The sequence below is a fragment of the Pseudorca crassidens genome, chromosome 7 (genome assembly GCF_039906515.1).
Source record: "Pseudorca crassidens isolate mPseCra1 chromosome 7, mPseCra1.hap1, whole genome shotgun sequence".
NCBI lineage: Eukaryota > Metazoa > Chordata > Mammalia > Artiodactyla > Delphinidae > Pseudorca > Pseudorca crassidens.
This window is the reverse complement of record NC_090302.1, coordinates 30,676,368-30,695,337: the sequence shown is the minus strand read 5'-3', so window position 1 is coordinate 30,695,337 and position 18,970 is coordinate 30,676,368. Positions and strand designations below refer to the sequence as shown.

At 42.8% G+C, this 18,970-nt stretch overlaps 1 protein-coding gene across 1 annotated transcript in view; it reads right to left on the bottom strand.

Annotated features, from left to right (window-relative positions):
- Window positions 1-2,216: 2,216 nt before the first annotated feature.
- Window positions 2,217-18,970, bottom strand: part of GRIN3A (glutamate ionotropic receptor NMDA type subunit 3A) — a 155,069-nt gene continuing 138,315 nt past the window's right edge. The window contains exons 7-9 of the mRNA XM_067743786.1: window positions 12,744-12,908; window positions 11,305-11,381; window positions 2,217-6,812 (exon numbers count right to left, since the gene is read on the bottom strand). Coding sequence (XP_067599887.1) covers window positions 6,473-6,812; window positions 11,305-11,381; window positions 12,744-12,908 — 582 coding nt within the window. The 3' untranslated portion in view covers window positions 2,217-6,472. The remainder of the gene's footprint in view (window positions 6,813-11,304; window positions 11,382-12,743; window positions 12,909-18,970) is intronic.

Here is an 18,970-nt window from a genome sequence, read left to right as displayed (position 1 = left end):
CCCTTGTTTAATGAGAGTTCCCATAGCGTTTTGTTCTAGCGTAGAATTGAACCAAAAGGATCTTAGATTTCTCCTTGCTCACCCAACCCGTTTATGCATTTGTGGAGTGCTTATTGTGATTCCAGGCACTATGCTAAACCTATTTCTCATGAAGTCAGACTTGGGTGAGTATGGCCCAGCTGCTTAGCAAGTTACTTCAGCTCTCTCTGTTTCAGATTCTTCATCTATACAATAATAAATACTTTGTAGGATTGTTTTGAGGATGAATTGAGACAATATAAACAAAACATTTAGCCCAGTGCTTACACCTAGTAAATGCTCAAGACAGCATTTTGCAAATAAAGAAATTGAGAGGTCAATTTTTCTTTCTTCTACATTTTCTTTCTAGGAAAAACAAGACTGACATTTTCTTTGGAATCTAGGCCATGTGTGTTTATCTGTGTCTGTCTGTCTCTAAGTCCACCTGTCCCTGTTAAATGATGCCACGGCCAAGTCATTCCAGAACATCAAAAGGTTAACTTCATTTGCTCACTGCCCTACAAACAAATGCATGTGAATGACAGCCAGGTCCACCTAGTGGTGAGGATGCCGATCTTTTCACAAATCCATTTTCAGCTTAAAATCCTTGAATGGTTCCTGTAGTCTTTGGGATACAAATCCAATTTAGCACAGTGATCTTGTCTCTGCTTTTCTCTTTCCAGGCCTGATAGCTTGCTACCCACCTTGTGCTTTATGTTTCTGTCATATTGTACTATTTGATGTTCCTAAGTGCCTTGATTGCCATAGTTTCCCAACTCCAGAACTGCACGTGCTGGTTTTTTTTTTTTTTAACCTGGGATGCCTATTACCCTCCACTCGATTTCTCCACTGCACACTACACACACACACGCGCGCGCACACAGACACACACACACACACACACACAGAGGAAAAAGGGAAAAAGTGTCTTCTTTGCTTCCGTAGTACCTGATGTGCATTTCTTTATCAGAGTACACGCCACATTTTTTTCCCAGTTTGTGTCTCCCCACTAGACTGAGCTCCATGGGATCAGAATCTGCTTTATGTCTTTCTATCTCCAGCAGCCAGCCCAATGCCTGGCTCAGAATAAGCATCTAAAAAATGAATGACTTAATGATGCTCAACAGACTTTGGTAAGTTGGTGGTTGAACTAGGTTATACAGTAGGTCTATATTTTTGTAGTATTTGATTTGGGTATATGCCAAAAGATTGTGTGGGAAGAATGCATCCATCCAGCTAGCAGATTCATGACAGCAAATTTTCCAGCAGCTAATTGCAAAACGCCTGAGACTGCAGGACTGCTGAGTGATTTGCAGCTGTGTTTGCACCAGTTCTTGGTTGGACTAGAAAGCAAAAAGATGCCTGAAACAGTATTTCTGTGCTACTCAAGGGCTGCAGTGTGGAGTTCAGTGGACCATGGCAGGTGCAGTTACCACGTGAGCTTTCTGTGGAGCTGGGGACCAGGCTGAGGCATGGGCAGGAGGCAGTATGGCAGAAAGACTAGAGAGGGGAAGGGTTAGAGGAAGAAGGGGAAGTTGTAAGGAAATCAGTATTCTGACAACATAGTATGGTTGTTCTGGAATTGCACTGCTTGCGTATGAATCTCTGCCACTACTCTTATTAGCTGTGGGACTGTGGGCAGCTCACATAATCCCCTGACCCTTAGTCTTTCCATCTATAAACTAGAGGTCCAGCTTATCTACTCTAGACTAGGTCTAGAGTACCAATCTCACAGAATTTTAATGGAGATTAAATGAGATCACAGTTACTAAAATAGGTGCTCAATAAGTGTCAGCTATTATATATAGTAGTATCAGTTTACAGGTTGTGAAAAGGACAGACGAGAAGGTCCTTGAGGTTAAAGACCATGCCCATCTTATGATGGTCTCCAGCACTTGGCACATAAATATAAATTCTTTAACAAATGTTTGTTGAATTACTAAATGAGGTGGTTGGAGCAGAGTTTTTAGAGATCTCTTAATAGTGTGGCTTTTCCTAGAATGTCTCAGACGAAGCTATTTCAGTTTAACTGCATGATGCCAGGGCTCTGAGTTTGCTCAGCACGTTTTGTGTCGCTTTTGGACTATACCAAAGAAGTAAGCGTAAGTCACAGCATCACTGGGTCTCCTGTTAGGAAGGGGCTGGTATCATGTCAACATTTGAGTCCCCAAAGACAATGCCAGCAGTACACCTGGAAGTGAAGTTTTTATCTCAACATTTATTCCACAGTCATAGAAACTGAAAATGGAAAAGGCCTGAGGACATCTAGTCCATCACGTGGTTGTACAAGAAAAGTGGCTGGAGCAAAACAGCCTGTTCACCTCATGCTCACAAGACAGCGTTTCAGTTCTTCCTGGAACGGAGCAATTGCAAACACATTAAAGTGAAGACACAATGCAAACACTTTACAAACCTTAAGAAAATACTTACAGGTATGTTATTTTCATAAAACGATTAGGAACTAAACTTAAAGAATGAGGGAATCCTGGATTAGATGGATGTGGGTGGGTGAAGAAAGGAATAAGTGAACAGTGCAGAGTGAAGTGGTTTTGATGACTAGAAAGCAGTTCCTTCTGAAGACTGGATGGATTTTCTGGTTTGCCTATCAAATATATGAGTTGGGAGGAAGAGAGGCTAATGGTTTCTGTCCCCTTAAGTCTTTATCCATACCGAGGAAGTGGTCACTAGCTCCAAGGCTCTAACAGACCCAGCACCATCACTGAGAAGTCTGTTGCCCAGATGACATAGCTCTGTCCTGCTCAGCAGCTGCTCCACTTACGGCTTATCTGGTTGGCACAGAAGCAGCAGCTCCCATATAAGGTTTGTGCAACAGCAAGATCCGTGGATAATGGAAAGTCACCTCCAGGCACCTTAAAGACCTCGAATGATTGTGGCTTCTCACTTGTCTGTCCCAGTCATTCTTCCAGCTTGTCTTCAATTGTTGGAGGGATCCCCCTGCTCCTCCACCTTGGGCATCCACACTCTGGGGCCCTTATTTTCATTATTTACATGAACCAATAGCCCTATCTCTTCCAACTTGCCCAGTCCTACTTTATTATATGCTTCCTGTGGCAGGAATTCCCCCTTGGAAAACAGGGTTGGGGAGTGTGATAGTGGACTTGTCGTGCACCTCATTTCCTAGCATCAGAGCTTGGAAAAAAATGGAGGTCTTTTTTCAGCACTGTGGCTCAGTGGTTAAGAATCCGCCTGCTAATGCAGGGGACATGGGTTCGAGCCCGGGTCCAGGAAGATCCCACATCCCACGGAGCAACTAAGCCCGTGCGCCACAACTACTGAGCCTGCGCTCTAGAGCCCACGAGCCACAAATACTGAGCCCATGAGCCACAACTACTGAAGTCCGTGCGCCTAGAGCCCGTGCTCCACAACAAGAGAAGCCACCACAATGACAAGCCGGTGCACCGCAACGAACGGTAGCTCCCACTCGCCGCAACTAGAGAAAGCCCACGCACAGCAATGAAGACCCAACACAGCCAAAAATAAAAATTAAAAAAAAAACATGGAGGTCTTCCTGATCTCATGGAAGAGAAGCCCACAATAGGAGGCAAGGTAGCATCCCTTATCTCCTTCTTTACCAGAAAACCACCCTCCACCTGAAGACTTCTCTGATCCTTGTGTTTCTTGAGCCTGAGGGGAGTTGAGAGAACAGAGGTGGAGCAGAACAGGAAGGAAGGTTTTCAAAGGACCCACCATTTCATGAAATCTTTTTACAAAACACAACACACTGTTTCACAAATTGCAAAACACTGTTCAATTACCATTCCTACTTAACATGAAGACTGCATCATTTCAACACAAGCGATTATGCTTTGTTTTTCTTTGTCCAGAACATGGGGGCATTTCAAGCAATGCTGACGGCAGTAAGCCTGCTTTCAGCTCCTGCTGCTTCTGGCCACCTCCTGGCCGCAGTTTTGGCCAGGTAGTTCCTCAGAAGGTATTCGAGGAGCCATGCCCTGGTCATCTACATGTTTGTGGATAGGCAGGGTGACCTGGCATGTTACCACCACTGCTCAGAATGCCTCAGTAGAGAAGCTTAAGGTAAACCTGATATACAAAAATCCAAACTTACAAAACAAATACATTACGGGATAATTAATTGCATTACAAAAGGATTCTTTACAAAAGAAGTCACCTCTGGGTTCCTTTAAATAGCCAACTTCTCAAGTACAGTCAGAATCTGAGCTGAGTTATAAAAAATGTCCAGGTACAACATTAGGAGCATGGCTGTTACGTGAGTTGAGGTACACCTATACGTCAGCCTTCCAGGCTGCGCAGAGGTTAGGGGTGCAGAGCATGATGGCAGAGTCTCTAGAGCATCCTTAGTTGTTGCAGATGGGTGGGGATGGCTAAGGGGCATAATCTTCCAAAGGCAGTTGCAAACCTACTTTTTTGTCTGGGGTGAGAACATGGGAGGATGGGCATTTCAAAGCAGAGCTGTCCTTTCTGTTTCCAGGGATCACTGTTCCCTCATTATTGAACTGTTTCATCTGTGAGGTTGATGAAGTCTAACTTTAGAACCCGTCCACCTCCCTCATCAGAATCTCTAAGCTTATATCCACCCCAGGGTTTTCTCAGACAGCTAATTGCTGGAGTCTTATCTAATTGCAGCTTAAAGTGTTATCTTTCCTTGGGGGACTGGGCAGCTCTTGGTGGAAATGCAGGGACTGCATCCAAAAGTAGGGGAAGAAATTTTGTGATTGAGGAGCCTTCCCAGTGATCTGTAGCTTACAGAGCACGGTGCTTGGCACGGTGCTGAGAACTCTGTAGGCCTTCAAACTGACTGGGGTGGAGCAAAGATGATAAGCAACTGAGAAGATAAAGCAATTAATTGATAGACAAGAAAGTCTAGTCCTACATGGTGTCCTGGGGTGGGCGTGGCTGTGTGGACCGTGAATCATCAGGTGTGTGCTGAAGCCTTTTGAGAAACTCTCAAAAAGGCTCTTCTCAATTCTCCCCATGCCTGGAGCAGCCAAATTTCTAGAACAATGTTTCTTGAAGAGTAATTTTTAGGCCGCATGTCAGTCACCTGGGAGTGTTGGTAACAGGTTTCTGAGCCCACATCCACCCCCTTTCCCATCTCATGCAGTCAGCATCCTAATGAGTTCCTAGGTGACTGAGAACTGAAGTTCTATAGTTCACGTATTCCTTTCCCTTTCCGCGTGTCCAAGCCTTTGCACACTGGAAAAGGGATGCCTAGGCAGAGGGGAAACAGCTTACTCATATCAATCTCTTGGGGGCATTAGATGGGGTTTGGGGGAGAATCAGAGGGACCAGTGCCTCTTCACTGGCACAGATGAGGGGGTGTGAGGCTGCAAGACTGACTTGCTAGTGATCCATAGAGAGATGAAAAGCACAGGGCACATTCCTGAATGTTTAAGCTTGTGGTGTTCACAGGCTTGAAGTTCACTTCTGGGATTCCTATAGCTAAGACACAGGTGCCTGCTGATCTGAAAATAGCCAAATATATGGATTGCAGAACATCTTTCCTTAACTCACAGTGCCAGCTCACGTGTCCCGTGCAGGCAATTAGCAGGAATGTCCCAGTTTCATCCTAAGGCCACATCCTTGCCTTGCTTTTCTCACTTTCCTTTCTGAAAGGCACACACTATAGTGGAGATGCTTAATTAGATTAGAAGTACGGGCCTATTCATTCCTTAGCGAAATTGCTTTTCTGGCCCAGAGCTTTCGTTTGAAAAGCATGGTATACATTTTAATGCCTCTTCTGCCTGTGCTCTTTCTGCTCACCACATCCCTGTTCCCTTTCATAGTGGCGTGTAAACATGTTCCTACCAAATGTTAGTCAGGATGATGTTGGAGATCCAGGACCCTTTCAAAAACATGGCTCTTGCCTGATCCAATCAATCCTTGGCCTGCTATGATGTGAATGAGTTCAGTTAAGTTTTCTAAGTACCCACCTTCCTGTCCTAAGTTTCTCTAGCTCTTCCCTGGCTCCCCATTCAGACTGTAGGAACAAATCTACACTGGGGAGTTATAGCAAAAGTCACAACCCTGAATAATCCCGCTCTATACTAAGATTAAAACCAACAACCCAGTAAGACACAGGTATGAGTAACAATTTTATCTCTTGTTGATAGTGCAGAGAAAGGGCTAAAAACCAGAAATGTTACTGTGGCACCAGGTGAAAAGATTAACAGGAGCTGGGGTTGTCTGGTTATTCACAGATCCCTCACACGGTGTTTACTTCTGACTAATGTAAGATTCCTGCTCTGAGGAAGACTCCTACCCTGGAGACCTAGGAATGAGCTTGAGAAGGCTGGCTGCTGCTTTGCAGGCTAGGGAGAGCAGACTTGACCTCTAAGAAGACCCAGACCTCAGCTTCCCCCCACCTTGGTCAGTAGTTACAAAAGAGCATTACAAAGTGTCTTAAGGGCTCAGAAGAAGGCCAGGAACTGAGAAAAGAGAGCAGCGTGGCCACTTAGGGCTCACAAGTCCGATTTGTCCTTTGGTACTCTTCCAGCTCCGTTTTCCTGCTCACAGCCAGCTGCAGCTCTTGCTGGATCACCTGAATCTGCTTCTCCAGCTCTGAGAGCTCCTGCATCACTGAGTTCCGAGCCCCATTTAGGGAGTCTGCTTTCCCATTGGTGGTCAGCGAGGCAGGAAGCTCTCTTCTTCTTGGTGGGAGAGGGATGTCTTGGTGGGTCCGGAGGCTCAGCTGGTTTTGTCCCCCCTCATCACTGAAGATGTATTTTCGTCGATTGTCATGACTCAGATTGGACGTATTCCACACAGTGAGCTGACAGTGTCCCACATTGGACCTAGGAAACCAAGAGACACTTTAGATTGACTTTCTACTCTGCAGCTCTCCCCATCTTTTAGCTATTTCCTTGTGAGTAATACGGAACTGGGTACACAGATAGAGATGGAGTCACAAAACCATGGACAGACTGCCTGCTGGAGTGTCAGGGAAATAAAAGGAGCCAATGCAATTCTTTTCAACTGATGTTCAGTGATTCATCAAGTCTCATGCTGTCCTGAAACCGGAATGGGTGTTGCACCTGGAGGGCTGATGGGCCAGGGTATGGCACATTCTTTTATGAAGAACCTTAGATGCTTTTCTATTCTCTTCCTGCCAGTGAGGCTCAGAAAGCCGCACTGACTTGAAACAGTTCATGGCTATGAAGATGATGCTTCAGTAGAAATGAGATTCTGTTTATTCAGCTGCTGGACTCTAAGCATGGTCCTGCTGGTAGATACTCTAATATGACTCATCCTTAGCCCCGCAGGACAACCCTGATGTTTACTAGTTGAGTTTGAGGAGAATAAAAGCATACAAGCTGCAGGTTTCAGCCCAAAGTGTCCCAGTATAGGGATGACTTTGTGAGTTGAGAATGACAGTTGAGGTCTGAAGCTTAAAAAAAAAAAAAAAAGACCCAAGAGAGCCTCAAGTTCTTGCTGGAATAATGAAAGTCAAATTGAAATAGATCCTCTTTCAGGATCCTCTTTCAGGCTCGTGTCGAGCCACCTACCACCATCCTTGAGATGGCTGTAGACAGCAAAAGAGTTATTGCTGACCAGGCACAGGAAGAGGGGGTCTGGTTTCTGAAATACACTTTGACAGATGCAATGAGAAGAGCTTCTTGCTATAAGAAGAGATTAGAGCCCTAAGCACATGGCTGCTAATTTCTTCTAGCCTTGTTGAAGGAGAAGGAGGAAGAGGAGGCAGAGGAGGATCATGACCACTTTTGCAATCTACCACAGGGCAAAACAAAATAGAAACACTCTATTAAGTCCTTGTGTCTTTGTTCCCATCCATGTAACTGAATCAAGAATCTATTCCTGGACTCTTACTAATAAGGAGGAGAAGGGAAGGACCTGCAGGGGAGGGGAAAAGGGAGAGATAATTAAGTGTCGATTCAGTTACATGGATAAGAACAAAAACACAAGGACTTAACTAGGGTGATCCTGTTTCATTTTGCCCTGTGTGCATTGCAAAAGTGGTCCTAATCCTTCGTTCTTCCTTTCATCCATATCCCTCTGCAGTGTGACTTAGCAACTCACCCTTATCAAGGGGGATTCCAGGGGAAAGTCTTCTTTCCCTCCCCCTTGAATTTGGCCTGGTCTCATGACTTGTTCTGGCCGATAGAAAGTGGCAGAAGTGGCAGGTGGTGGTTCCGAGTCTTGCACACTTCCACTGCCTCTCTCAGAACCCTACTGCTACAGTGGAACCAGTCCAGACTAGTCGGGTGGTTGATAACAGACCATCGGAGAGAGTCCCCAGTCTTCCCGGTTGACCAGCTGAGGCCATCCTAGACCAGCCAGCCCTCTGCTTCTCCCTCCTTTCTCCAAGCTGGCTGTAGACACAGGAGCAAATGTGACCATGATCAGCCAAGTTTGGCCCAAATCAGTAGCCTGCACAGCTGACACATAGATTCATAAGCAACTAGCTGTTGTTTAAAACATTATGAACTGAGATGATTTCTCACACAGCAAAAACTGATTGATACGTGCTCCGAGCCATTAAAACACACGAACACATTCCAAACCACTCTGCAGTTCTTTAACATTTCTCATGGTTTAAGGCCCATATAAATGAGCAGGGAGTACCACAGCCCAGCTTTCCTGTGCCCTGGGCTGGGTAAAAGTTCTATAATGAGCTCACTTACAGCTCCATTGTCTTTACACTGGGTCAAAGGTGTGGATATAATTTTCCTTCTAGCCTTACAGTTCCCTTTAATTCTTCCTTCAAATCTTTTACTATTGAGTTTGAATAATTTCAAAACAATCTTGTTTGTGGCATGTGTTATTTGTGTATATATATATATATATATATATATATGGTTTACAATTTTTGTATATCTTGAGGTGAGAGGAAAGAGAAAAGAGGAGGTGTATTGGAAACCCAGTGGAGTGAAGGACAGACCAAAATTTACATGAAATCACATGTTGAATAAACTAAGGACTATATATATAGTCTTTTGCAATATCTACCTTTTTCCTCTGATTTAAAGAAAAGAGCAAAATCTTTTCATACCATGGCCCATAATTTCCCCAGGCCTTTCCTCAAACCCATATGTTAGTAATTCATTCATTTATCTATTATTTTATTCACTCAATAAATAAGAAACATAGGGGAGGGATGTCAAGTTGCGGCAGATAAAGGTATTTGCATAGATATTCTTCCAAAGAAAAAAAGAGGGAGAGAGTTTTTGAGCCAACGGACCTAACTCTAGGATCATGGAATGATTCATAGTGGGGAAAACCTGGGAGTTAGGCATCAACATATTTTCCTAGAATGTCCAGGCAACCTCAGAAATCAGGCAAATAGAATTAGCCAATCTGGTTTTCTCCAGAGCTTTGTACATATATCTGGGAATATAATATAGAAGAATAAGCAAAAGCTGGTTTCCATGACATACTCTAGGTGGCAGCATCACAAGTGCTCTGATGATTGACATGTGGCTCTGAGCCACCTATGAATGCAAGGTGATAGGTGCTGAATGGCAGATATGGTGTCTAATTGGAGGAAATGAACGTGTTATATTGTTGGCCTCTAGAGTGTTTTGATTGTGGTTTGCAAGCTTTCCTCAGCCTTAGAGTGTAAGGCGACCAGTGAGTTAACTGAATTTAACACTAAAAAGCTTTCACAGGACAATTTTGTAACGCTGAGGTTCAATACTCCACTAGACCATGCAGAAGAGTTGTGACAGCTGTGAGCCCTCAAACACTCACTGCGTTTGAAAGGTTATAGGTGGGTGTTGGGTTGTAGGGAGGTACCACAGGAAACATGGGCCCAATAAGCCATGAGGGTGTGTTGCCTTAGCTCCTTCTCAAAATAAGGGATTTCAGAAGGGAATCTGCCAATAAAAATGGATAAGCTGAGTGAAAGATGCATTTGGTTCTGAATTTAGGTGAGAGAAATGCGAATAGGAGTCATCTCACAGTTGGAAATGCGATCACTGGAAGCTCCCTGTTTCTATTATGGCTGGAAAACAAATGCTTTATTATTATGAGATGGTGTCTTTGCTGCTATGTCTTCTTGTGTTCCTCTCTCGTTAAAAATTTATGTTAAAAATAATTATAGAAAAAAATATGTAACACGACATAGAACAGCTGTGACCTGATTGGTCGGCAGCTTGTTGCTGATGGGGCCGCAGTGTGATACAGGAGCACCACAGACCCTGAGGGAGAGGGGGGTGTGCTCCCTGCCTGGAAAGAGAGGCTTTAAGAGATAACGGAAATGATTCTGACAAGCTTGATGCAAATTGCAGAGAAGGGGACTGCAGCAGTCCCCAAGGAGGTAAAAACAATGAAAAAGAATCATGTTTTCCACCCCCTTTTCCTTGTCCTCTATTGTGAATAAGAAGTGTGAGTGTCAGGTTTTAAAATTACCCAGAAAGCCAAGCTTGGAGCTGAGGATCTGCCATAGATGACAGAGTTGCTTGGAGGAAATGTTGTAAACCGAGGCCTCTGGACATAAGAAAGAACCAGGAGGCTGTCTTAGGCAGCATGAAACAGAGGCCAGCCAGGTACTAGACCCAAATACTTCTAACATCTTTAGCCACCATGAATGAGGCAACAGTCTTCCACAGGCTGGATGTGGGGAAGATGCAGAGTTTCAATTTTCAAATGTCAACTATGCATTTAATGCTTGTTGCTTCCTATTAATGAGATGCTCTTTTCTGGGGAGTTTGTAGTAACAGTGCCGGGAAATGGGTTAAACAGAACACGTCTGTTGCATATTTCAAATATTCCTAGAAGTGCTGGAAAGGAGTGGGGAGTGGAAACATGCCAAAGGGGCAATATTGCATGAAACTGCCTGTGGTACTTATGAATTAAGTCTAACTTGTATTTTGTACACAATAATAGCTAAAATAGCTTTGTTTTCAGGGCTTTAGATGTGTTATCTCATTGAATTCTTATAGCATCTCTAGAAAGTAGGTACTCTATTTATCTAATTTTCACGAGTGAGGAAATTGGGGCATAGCGACTCGCCCAAGACCACACATATTGTAAGTGTCAGAGTCAGTATTTGGATCTGGATGCTTGACCTTAGAGATCACACCAGCACTTAAACCACAACATATATTGCCTCTACTGCATTTCAGTGTCCATCTATGTACAGATATGTTTTTTATTTTGTCTGTGCTACTTCTATTTGAGACCACGTATTTTTACTGATGGTGTTTATCAACAACTTGGTCCCGATTTGATTCATTATACATAATTTCCCTTTTGAGCATGAAGTCTCAGTTACATCTCTAAACTTTTAACAAACATAAATGACACCTGGAACCGGCCTCTTCTTACCTCTTTTCCACACGCTTAGTCTTGAAACGCTGCCGCTTTTCCTCCACGAATGATGTGTTTAGTGCTCTATGTAATCTCTGGCAGAAAGAACAGATGCATACACAGAGACTGTTAGAAACACGCAACCAGGGGACAAAGTACCCCCTGAGATTTAATCTCTTCACTACAAACCTAGGCCTCTTTAAACAACTTAACAATGATGACGGAAAAAAGATCAATATTCAGTCCCAAATCTCAAGAGAGCAAAAATTCTAATTATAAGTTATTATTCTACCTGGAGGAAAGAAAAGTAATTTGATGGGAAGCTTAGAAATACTCTGAGTTGTAAAAAGGTATGTGATATAAAGAAGAGTTATCATAGCCAACACGTGGCAGAGGGCCTGGCACAATTGCTAAAGGTGAGTCAAAAACTTAAGTCTGACTTCTTAACAGCCAAAACAAAGAAGGTAAGAACTCCTGATTAATTAAATTAATCATGCTAACATACAATGGAGAGGATCAGTTGTCTGCAGAGTCCTCCTTAGGAGACCAATTAGGTCCTAGGATGAAAGTAGGAACAACAGGGTTCACATGTAACCAAACCAATGATAGTGACCTATCTAGAAAAAAAGTACTGTGTTAACAAAGCAGTGAGTCCACATAACAATGCAGGGGGCAAAGGTGGCAGAACTGGCAGCCTCACTACTGAGGAGCTGAGATAGTGCACTGGGAAGTAGGAGGGAGTCGTCGGGAGGTCAGGATGGCTCCTCCGGCCTCGCTGGACAACGCGCTGGGGGGCGGGGGCCGGGGGGAACTGCTGCCTTTGCTAGAGCTCCTTCATCGGTAAGAAGCCTTCAGAGTACATTTTGTCTCTCAGTGCCAGTTTCCATCAGGGTGAGATGTGCAAAGGAATACGCTTGAATGGTGGTCTGCCCGACATTTTCAGTTCTGTCTGTAAGTGAGTGTGTAGGTGTCTGGATTACATGAAGGAACTTTGATCCTATGAGCTTGGCCTTGGCACCAGTGGACTTCAAATCTCTGGACCATTGAAATGCAGTGAGAACAGGGGCTGGTAGGTTCATCTAAAGGGAAATGGACTTCGAGTTCATTTAATGGGTTTCAATTTTGGCAAGAAAAGAGTTTATAGGAAACAAATCTTTCACACCATCTCTTCAGACTGTCACTAAGAGAAGCCAGGTTAAAAGGGATGCTATTCCTTCCACTGTGAGCAACAGTGGACAGTTATATGAAAGGCACGAGCATTATGGGATAGCTTAATTTAAGGGGCAAGTGAATTAATGGGATAGAGGGAACTCCATCTTGTACATTGAGAGTGTCTACACAACCCTGGTTCTCTTGGTAACCTGTCATTTGTCAGTCTGACTTGGGGCCCCGGATTCTCCCATTACTGGGAATTCGGACGTTTAGGAATATTGGAGGAAGATGCCTGTGGCACTCACCTGACTGGTGTGGAGCCAGTATTGCAGCCTAGATTTGTTCTTGATGCGTGGGAGCAGCAGCCTGTACACTATGTGCTCACCAATGGTGGTCAAGATGGAGAGACCAAATCCAACGCACAGCAGCACGAAGAGTCCAGAGAAGTGTTTGATGCCCATTTGCAAAGTCTGTGGCAGAACAGGAAAGGAAAGGCCATGAATGTGTTGCTTCATCTGGTCCCACGATTGTTCACTCTTAGATGCAGATTCTTTTTTGCTGGACCCAAGGAAAGCTGGAGACTGTTCCTCTGCGTGCTCCGCAGACATCACTAAACTACACTCTGAAGGGAATCCATCCAGGACTGAGGGCTGCTGCAGGGCACAATTCCTGGGGTGCTACTCACATACAGTCCTATTGTATGAATGGTTTCTGGAGTCGTGCAGAGGCCCTGCATCTGGACTACCCTATGGTCTCAAGAGAGACACAGAGAGATAGACATGGAGAGAGACTGAAAATTGAAACAATTTAATATATCAAAACATTAAATAGTTATCAAGGAAAGAACCTCTCTCAGGGACAGAGAATGAGTAGATTTAAGGGGAAAAGATGATGAGTTCAATAATTTTGACATTTAGATCTGCCAGGGAACATGGAGATCATCTAGTTGAATGTCCTCATTTTAAAGATGAGTAACCTGGGCCAGAGAAGTGAAGGGAATTGAGCCAGGTCACAAAATTAGACAGCCACAGAGGAGAAAGAGAAGGGACCTATTTGTTGATGGCTTACTTTTTATTTTTGCGCCGAGATAGGTATGATAAATGCAATTTATAGTTGAGGAAACTGAAGTTCCTGCAGCATTTAAGTGACAAAGCTGGTCTATAAGTCAATGTTTGTTTAGTAGCTCCAAAGCCTGGGCTCTTTCTACTCTACAACAAAAGAGCAACAACAGCCGTAAATATAATAACTTTAACACCTGTGACAGGCACTTTGCTAAATGATTTACACGAAGTCCTTATGAAATACGTATCATCCAGTCTACGACATCGATGACCAGTCAGTCCTGCAGAAAGAAAGACATTTGATACCTTGAGTGCCTACTATGTGCCAGGCACTCTCCCAAGTACTGGGGGGTGAAGATAGGAGGGTTATTTCCCTGCCTTCAATCAGCTTGAATCTGGGGAGGAAGCAAACATTTATACCCCATGATAAATTGATCCACGCCTCCTGGGTTTTGCAGAGAAGCTGGCTCATGAGATAAGACTTACAGTAAGGGAGGTAGAATGTGGAGGCTCGGGTGGGAAAGTAGCACTCTAAGCTGAGGGAAGCAGAAACAAAGAATGTAACAAAGACATGAACTTCCAGCACAGTGATCTGGGGGCTTGTGAAATAGAGAGCTGTGTTCAGGGGTAGGGTGCAGGAGGCCTGTGTCCTGAGGGAGAAACAGGCCCACACTAGGCAAGCCTAGATTAAGCACCTCACCCAAGATCACACAAACCAATGCTAAGGAGCCTAGGTGTCATTCCTTTGCTGGAGGCTTTTGGTCACCATCATCATCGACAATTATTTAGCACTTAACATGTAGAAGGCACAGTTCTGAGCTCTTTATCAATGTAGCAATTTGCTTAATCTTCCTAAGGACCTATGAGAGAGGTACTGTTACTACCTCCATTTTACAGGTGAGGACTTAGGAACAAAAGAATGAAGTGACTTGTCCAAGGTCACATAACTAGTAAAGGTCAGAGCTGGAGTTCACACCCAGGTAGTCTGGCTCCAGAGCCTACACTCTTAACCACCTCATTTGACTGACATGAGTGATCCTCCCATCCTCTTGATGGGTCTTCCTTTCTTTCATTCTCCCCACCTCTACCCCCAGTTCTGGAGAAGCAGCCATTTGGGATGGCTCAGACATGGCTAGACCTCCGTGGTATGCCAGGAAGTCTATCTGGGGGCCCAGACTCAGAGGCAGAGTTTGGAGATTTCAGTCTTTGGGGGAGCCTGGGTCATGGAATCTCTTTTCCTCCATGACACTACTTCTGGCAGTGGCTCTGGACCAAAGATGGGTGCTAGGATCCCTGAAGAAGAAAAGACTAGAGGTGAGCAGGGGCATAGAATATGCACCAGGTTTAGGAGACTGGGACACAGGCAGGAAAACTAGAAGACACCTGAGAATGAGGGAGGAAGCCCAGCCTTAGGGAACAAGAAATGCTGGTCTAGGAAATGTGAGAGGTGTATCAGACCCTGAAGGCTACTCGGGTACGAGGGCTTTTCCTGGGACATCTCTGTACAAGTGGTGACCAACCTGACCTCCAGAAAGTATACACAAATGTGTTTGAAAACATCCCTTGGCCTGGGCCTGTTGTAATGTGTACAGGATACGGCTATTACAGAAGGATTCAATTACTACTGCTGTGGATGAAGAATGCACTGGGGAAATTAATTTTGGACTTTAACACTAACAGCATCAAACACTCAGCAAAACACTAAACAGACTGGTGTTGCTTTCTTATAAGGTGCTGCCAAGATGAAGAAGAAAAATGTAACTTACAGTGAATCGTCCTGCTTTTAAAAGCATGATGTTCCCTCTGTTTTTTTGTGCATAACAGTAATTAGTCTCATTTTCCTCTTATTATCCCAATAACAAAGAGGCTGTATTCAGTTTATTTTATACATTTCTTTCTTTAAATTTCTGTTGTTTATATCCACATGCTAACAGACTAATAGAAGTAGTTGCTGTGTTTTTTTTAATTGGACATCTGTGTGCCAGACACCATATATGCATATTATGATCTTATAATAACATTGTAAGTTAAGTATTATTATCCCTATTTTACATTTGAGGAAACTGAGGCTCATTAACTACCATACCCAAGATCATACAAGCTAATAAATGGGGAAGCCAGGCTATGGATCCAGGATTGTCTGATGCCAAAGCCCGCACTGCCTTCAAGCGAACACCATTCACAGGTACCCCTTGCTATCTGAACTCTGACTATTCCCTGTTACAACTTGTAAAAAATTTTATTCAGAACTCACCATCTGAATAGAAAACACTATAATCTGCCTTTGGGCACCAATGAAAATGTTTATACCGTGTCTGGGTCTCAGTGATAAGATGTACCGCTGCAGTTGTAATTCAGCTGTCCTTCCCCTAGGACCACACTACTTCAATGTGTTATGCATTACATATGTGCATCAGCCCCACATTATCAAGTGAAAACTTTTTGTCTGATAGAGTGGAACTTGCTCAACTTGACATTTATCACTTGTCAGAGGAAGAAGAGGAGCAATGAATATTCAATGTCAATCTTTAAAATAAATTTAAGTGATGCAGACAAAATAATGACTGCAGGTGCAAGTGACAGGAGCAGAAACATCACATTCAGAAATACAATCACAGCCCAGTCTCATGTTGTCAAGAGCTGTATTAATGGAAGCAAAGAAATGCAAACAGACATAAGTTTTTTATTTTCTTCATCCCATTACTTTATCCCATTTGATAGCTCACAGCCACACACGTCTGGAGTCTCAAGAGCCAAGGAGAGAAGACTGTCCCAGGATTTAGCCACAGGCAAATCTCAGGCATTTATGGCTTCACTTAGTCCTTCACAGGCTCACTCTAGCCCATCCAATCTCACTCCATTAACTCTTTAATCAATACGTAACCACTCAAAAAATTGTCTTGCTTGCTTATTTTATTTTGCTAAATGTTATTTATACTTGTTATATTTCTTTAACATTTTATTTTATTGTTCATTTACATTAATATATATCCACTGTACTGTGGTGGGAAAGCATACTCTGTGTTATGCACACATGAATAACCACTGATTAAGCATTGAAGAACTGGTGTTTTAAATGCTTCATATTATGCAGAAATCATTGGTGGATTGTCATATATAACAATCCATGCATTGTGCATTAGATATTAAACACTAATAAATGTCTAAGAATGTTTTAGTGATATTTAGGGAAACTGTTTGGGCTTTTTGGATGAGGTGGGAAGGCTTTATTGTTCATCTCATACAAGATAACAGAAAGGACTCCTACCATCTGGAAATTTACCAGCCAACATATTTCCAGGAACAGACTAGATTCAGATAAAGGGTGATGCCTGTACTATCAAAGGTTCTGATTGGTCTCTGCCTAGATCATCAGTGACATGTAGAGGCCAAGACCACCAATTTTGTTGCTGCTAAACCCTCCTTTGCATCTTGCTCAGATGTGGACCCTTGAAACATCTGACAGCTGGTTAGATAACTGACTAGGTTCTGAAAACTCCAGCAAGAAATGCAGTTAAAGTATTTCAGTCATCATTTGCCTCAGATGTTACTGGTTAAATCTTATGATCTAAGCCTCCCTGGCCTCCACTCCACATCACCCACTCCACAGCAGCTACCCATTTTCTCTGATCCTCTAAAGAGTCTGTAATCGTTGCTTTCAATTCCTCTCCTAGATACTTGGAAGCAGGATGAGGAGCAAGCAAATGCTGTTTCTAATTTTGAAGACATGATTTCCTTTTTTTTTTTTTTAACACCCCACTATTTTGCCCAGAAGAGAAAGTAGCTCAATAAAATTTGGCAGACTCGTTGTGTCTGTACATATAGCCCTTTGTCTGGGCGGGAGGACGGGCACAGAAGATGGAGACCTCCACCTGCATGAGGTGTGGGCTCCAGAGGTACCAAGGACAGCTATCGCGGGAGAGAGTTTGCCTGGGTGGAGACAATGGGGTAAGATTGTGCGATGTAATCATGTGGGATTTCTAAAAAATTGTAACAACAATCATGAAAAGGGATAAAGAAAATATGCACTCATAGAATCTGAAACTTTCTCATCAATGAAGACTGAAAGACTGAAAGATTACATTTAACAAAAGAAACAAAAAATGATTTGCAAAATCCAGGGAGACATTGCATGAGTGAAGTTAACAGTGCTCACACATTTGGATAAGAAAATAATCTAGATGGACAGTAAAATTAGGGTCCGCAGGAACTTCCCATCACATCCCTGGTCCTGGGGGCTGTGGCACCTCTGTCTCTTCTAACCTGGAATCTGCTTAACAGCTCCTCAATATGGCACAGCCCAGGTTGCTGAGGAGATGCCCCCTTTCTGTTCCTTGTGCTCCCAGAGCCCCCGCCCCTTCTAGGTTTGGGAAACCATCTTTTATCCTTGGACCTGGTGCTGAATGTGCTACATTACCTCCACTGTGCGGTCTTTTGAAAAGTCTTAATTTATTAATAAAATAACTCAGAAAAATATTTCTAAAAATTAAATTTGAGGTGATTACCATTATCCTTTTACTATATACTTTCAATTCTTCATTTTCTCTTCTGAACTACAACCATATGCACATATATTTTCCAGAGTTGTAAACTCTGTTATATGTTAATATAACAATTATGCTTTTTAAAAAACTTAATCTAAAAATTTATGGATTTATACAGTTATTTTATTTATTAACTTTAATAGCTTTATATTATCAGTAACTATTATTTTATCGTAATTGAGTTTACTCCCAAACTGTCAGGTATTTAATATTATTTATTATATATATATAATAAATATTGCCACAATAAAAAATCTTTTGCATATAGCATTTAAAAAATCATTTTTGATCCTTTCTTTGAGATATATATTGCAATGGGTGGGATTACCAGGTAAGATCATATAACCGTTCTGATGCCTTGTGATGTGTGAAATGGTCCTCAAGAGTGTGAAAACCATTCCCAGTGATTCCCAAGATGCCCCATTGCACAGGATGCTCACATCCTCTCCAACCCTGTTTTGCAACTAATCATTTTTTCCTGTTTTAGGTATTCTGATTTGTATTTATTCAATTTTTCTGGCTACTTTTTCATGTTTGTTTTTCCTGTTGCCCCAGGTATGTATTATATATTTATATGATTTGCCCAATTATGCATTTCAGAAAAGGCATGGATTTTTATTGAAAAAAGCTATTAACCCCTTTCCTAACACATTACATATGTGTCTCAATTTTTAAGTTTTCCTGTTAGCTTTGTTTTGTTAGATTTTATTATACAGGTGTTTGAATTCTATATGGCTCTATTTGTTTTGATTATTGGAAACTCTTCTGTTGTTCAGTCATTAGAAATAGCAGTTGTTGGGATGTTTTATGACCAATTGCTTTATTTCTGAAAAATAATGAACACTTCAGTCCATCTTGAGCTTTTTTAACAAGAGTGGAACATACTGCTTTGTCTTTATTGAGACTTTTGATTTCAGCCCCATGCTG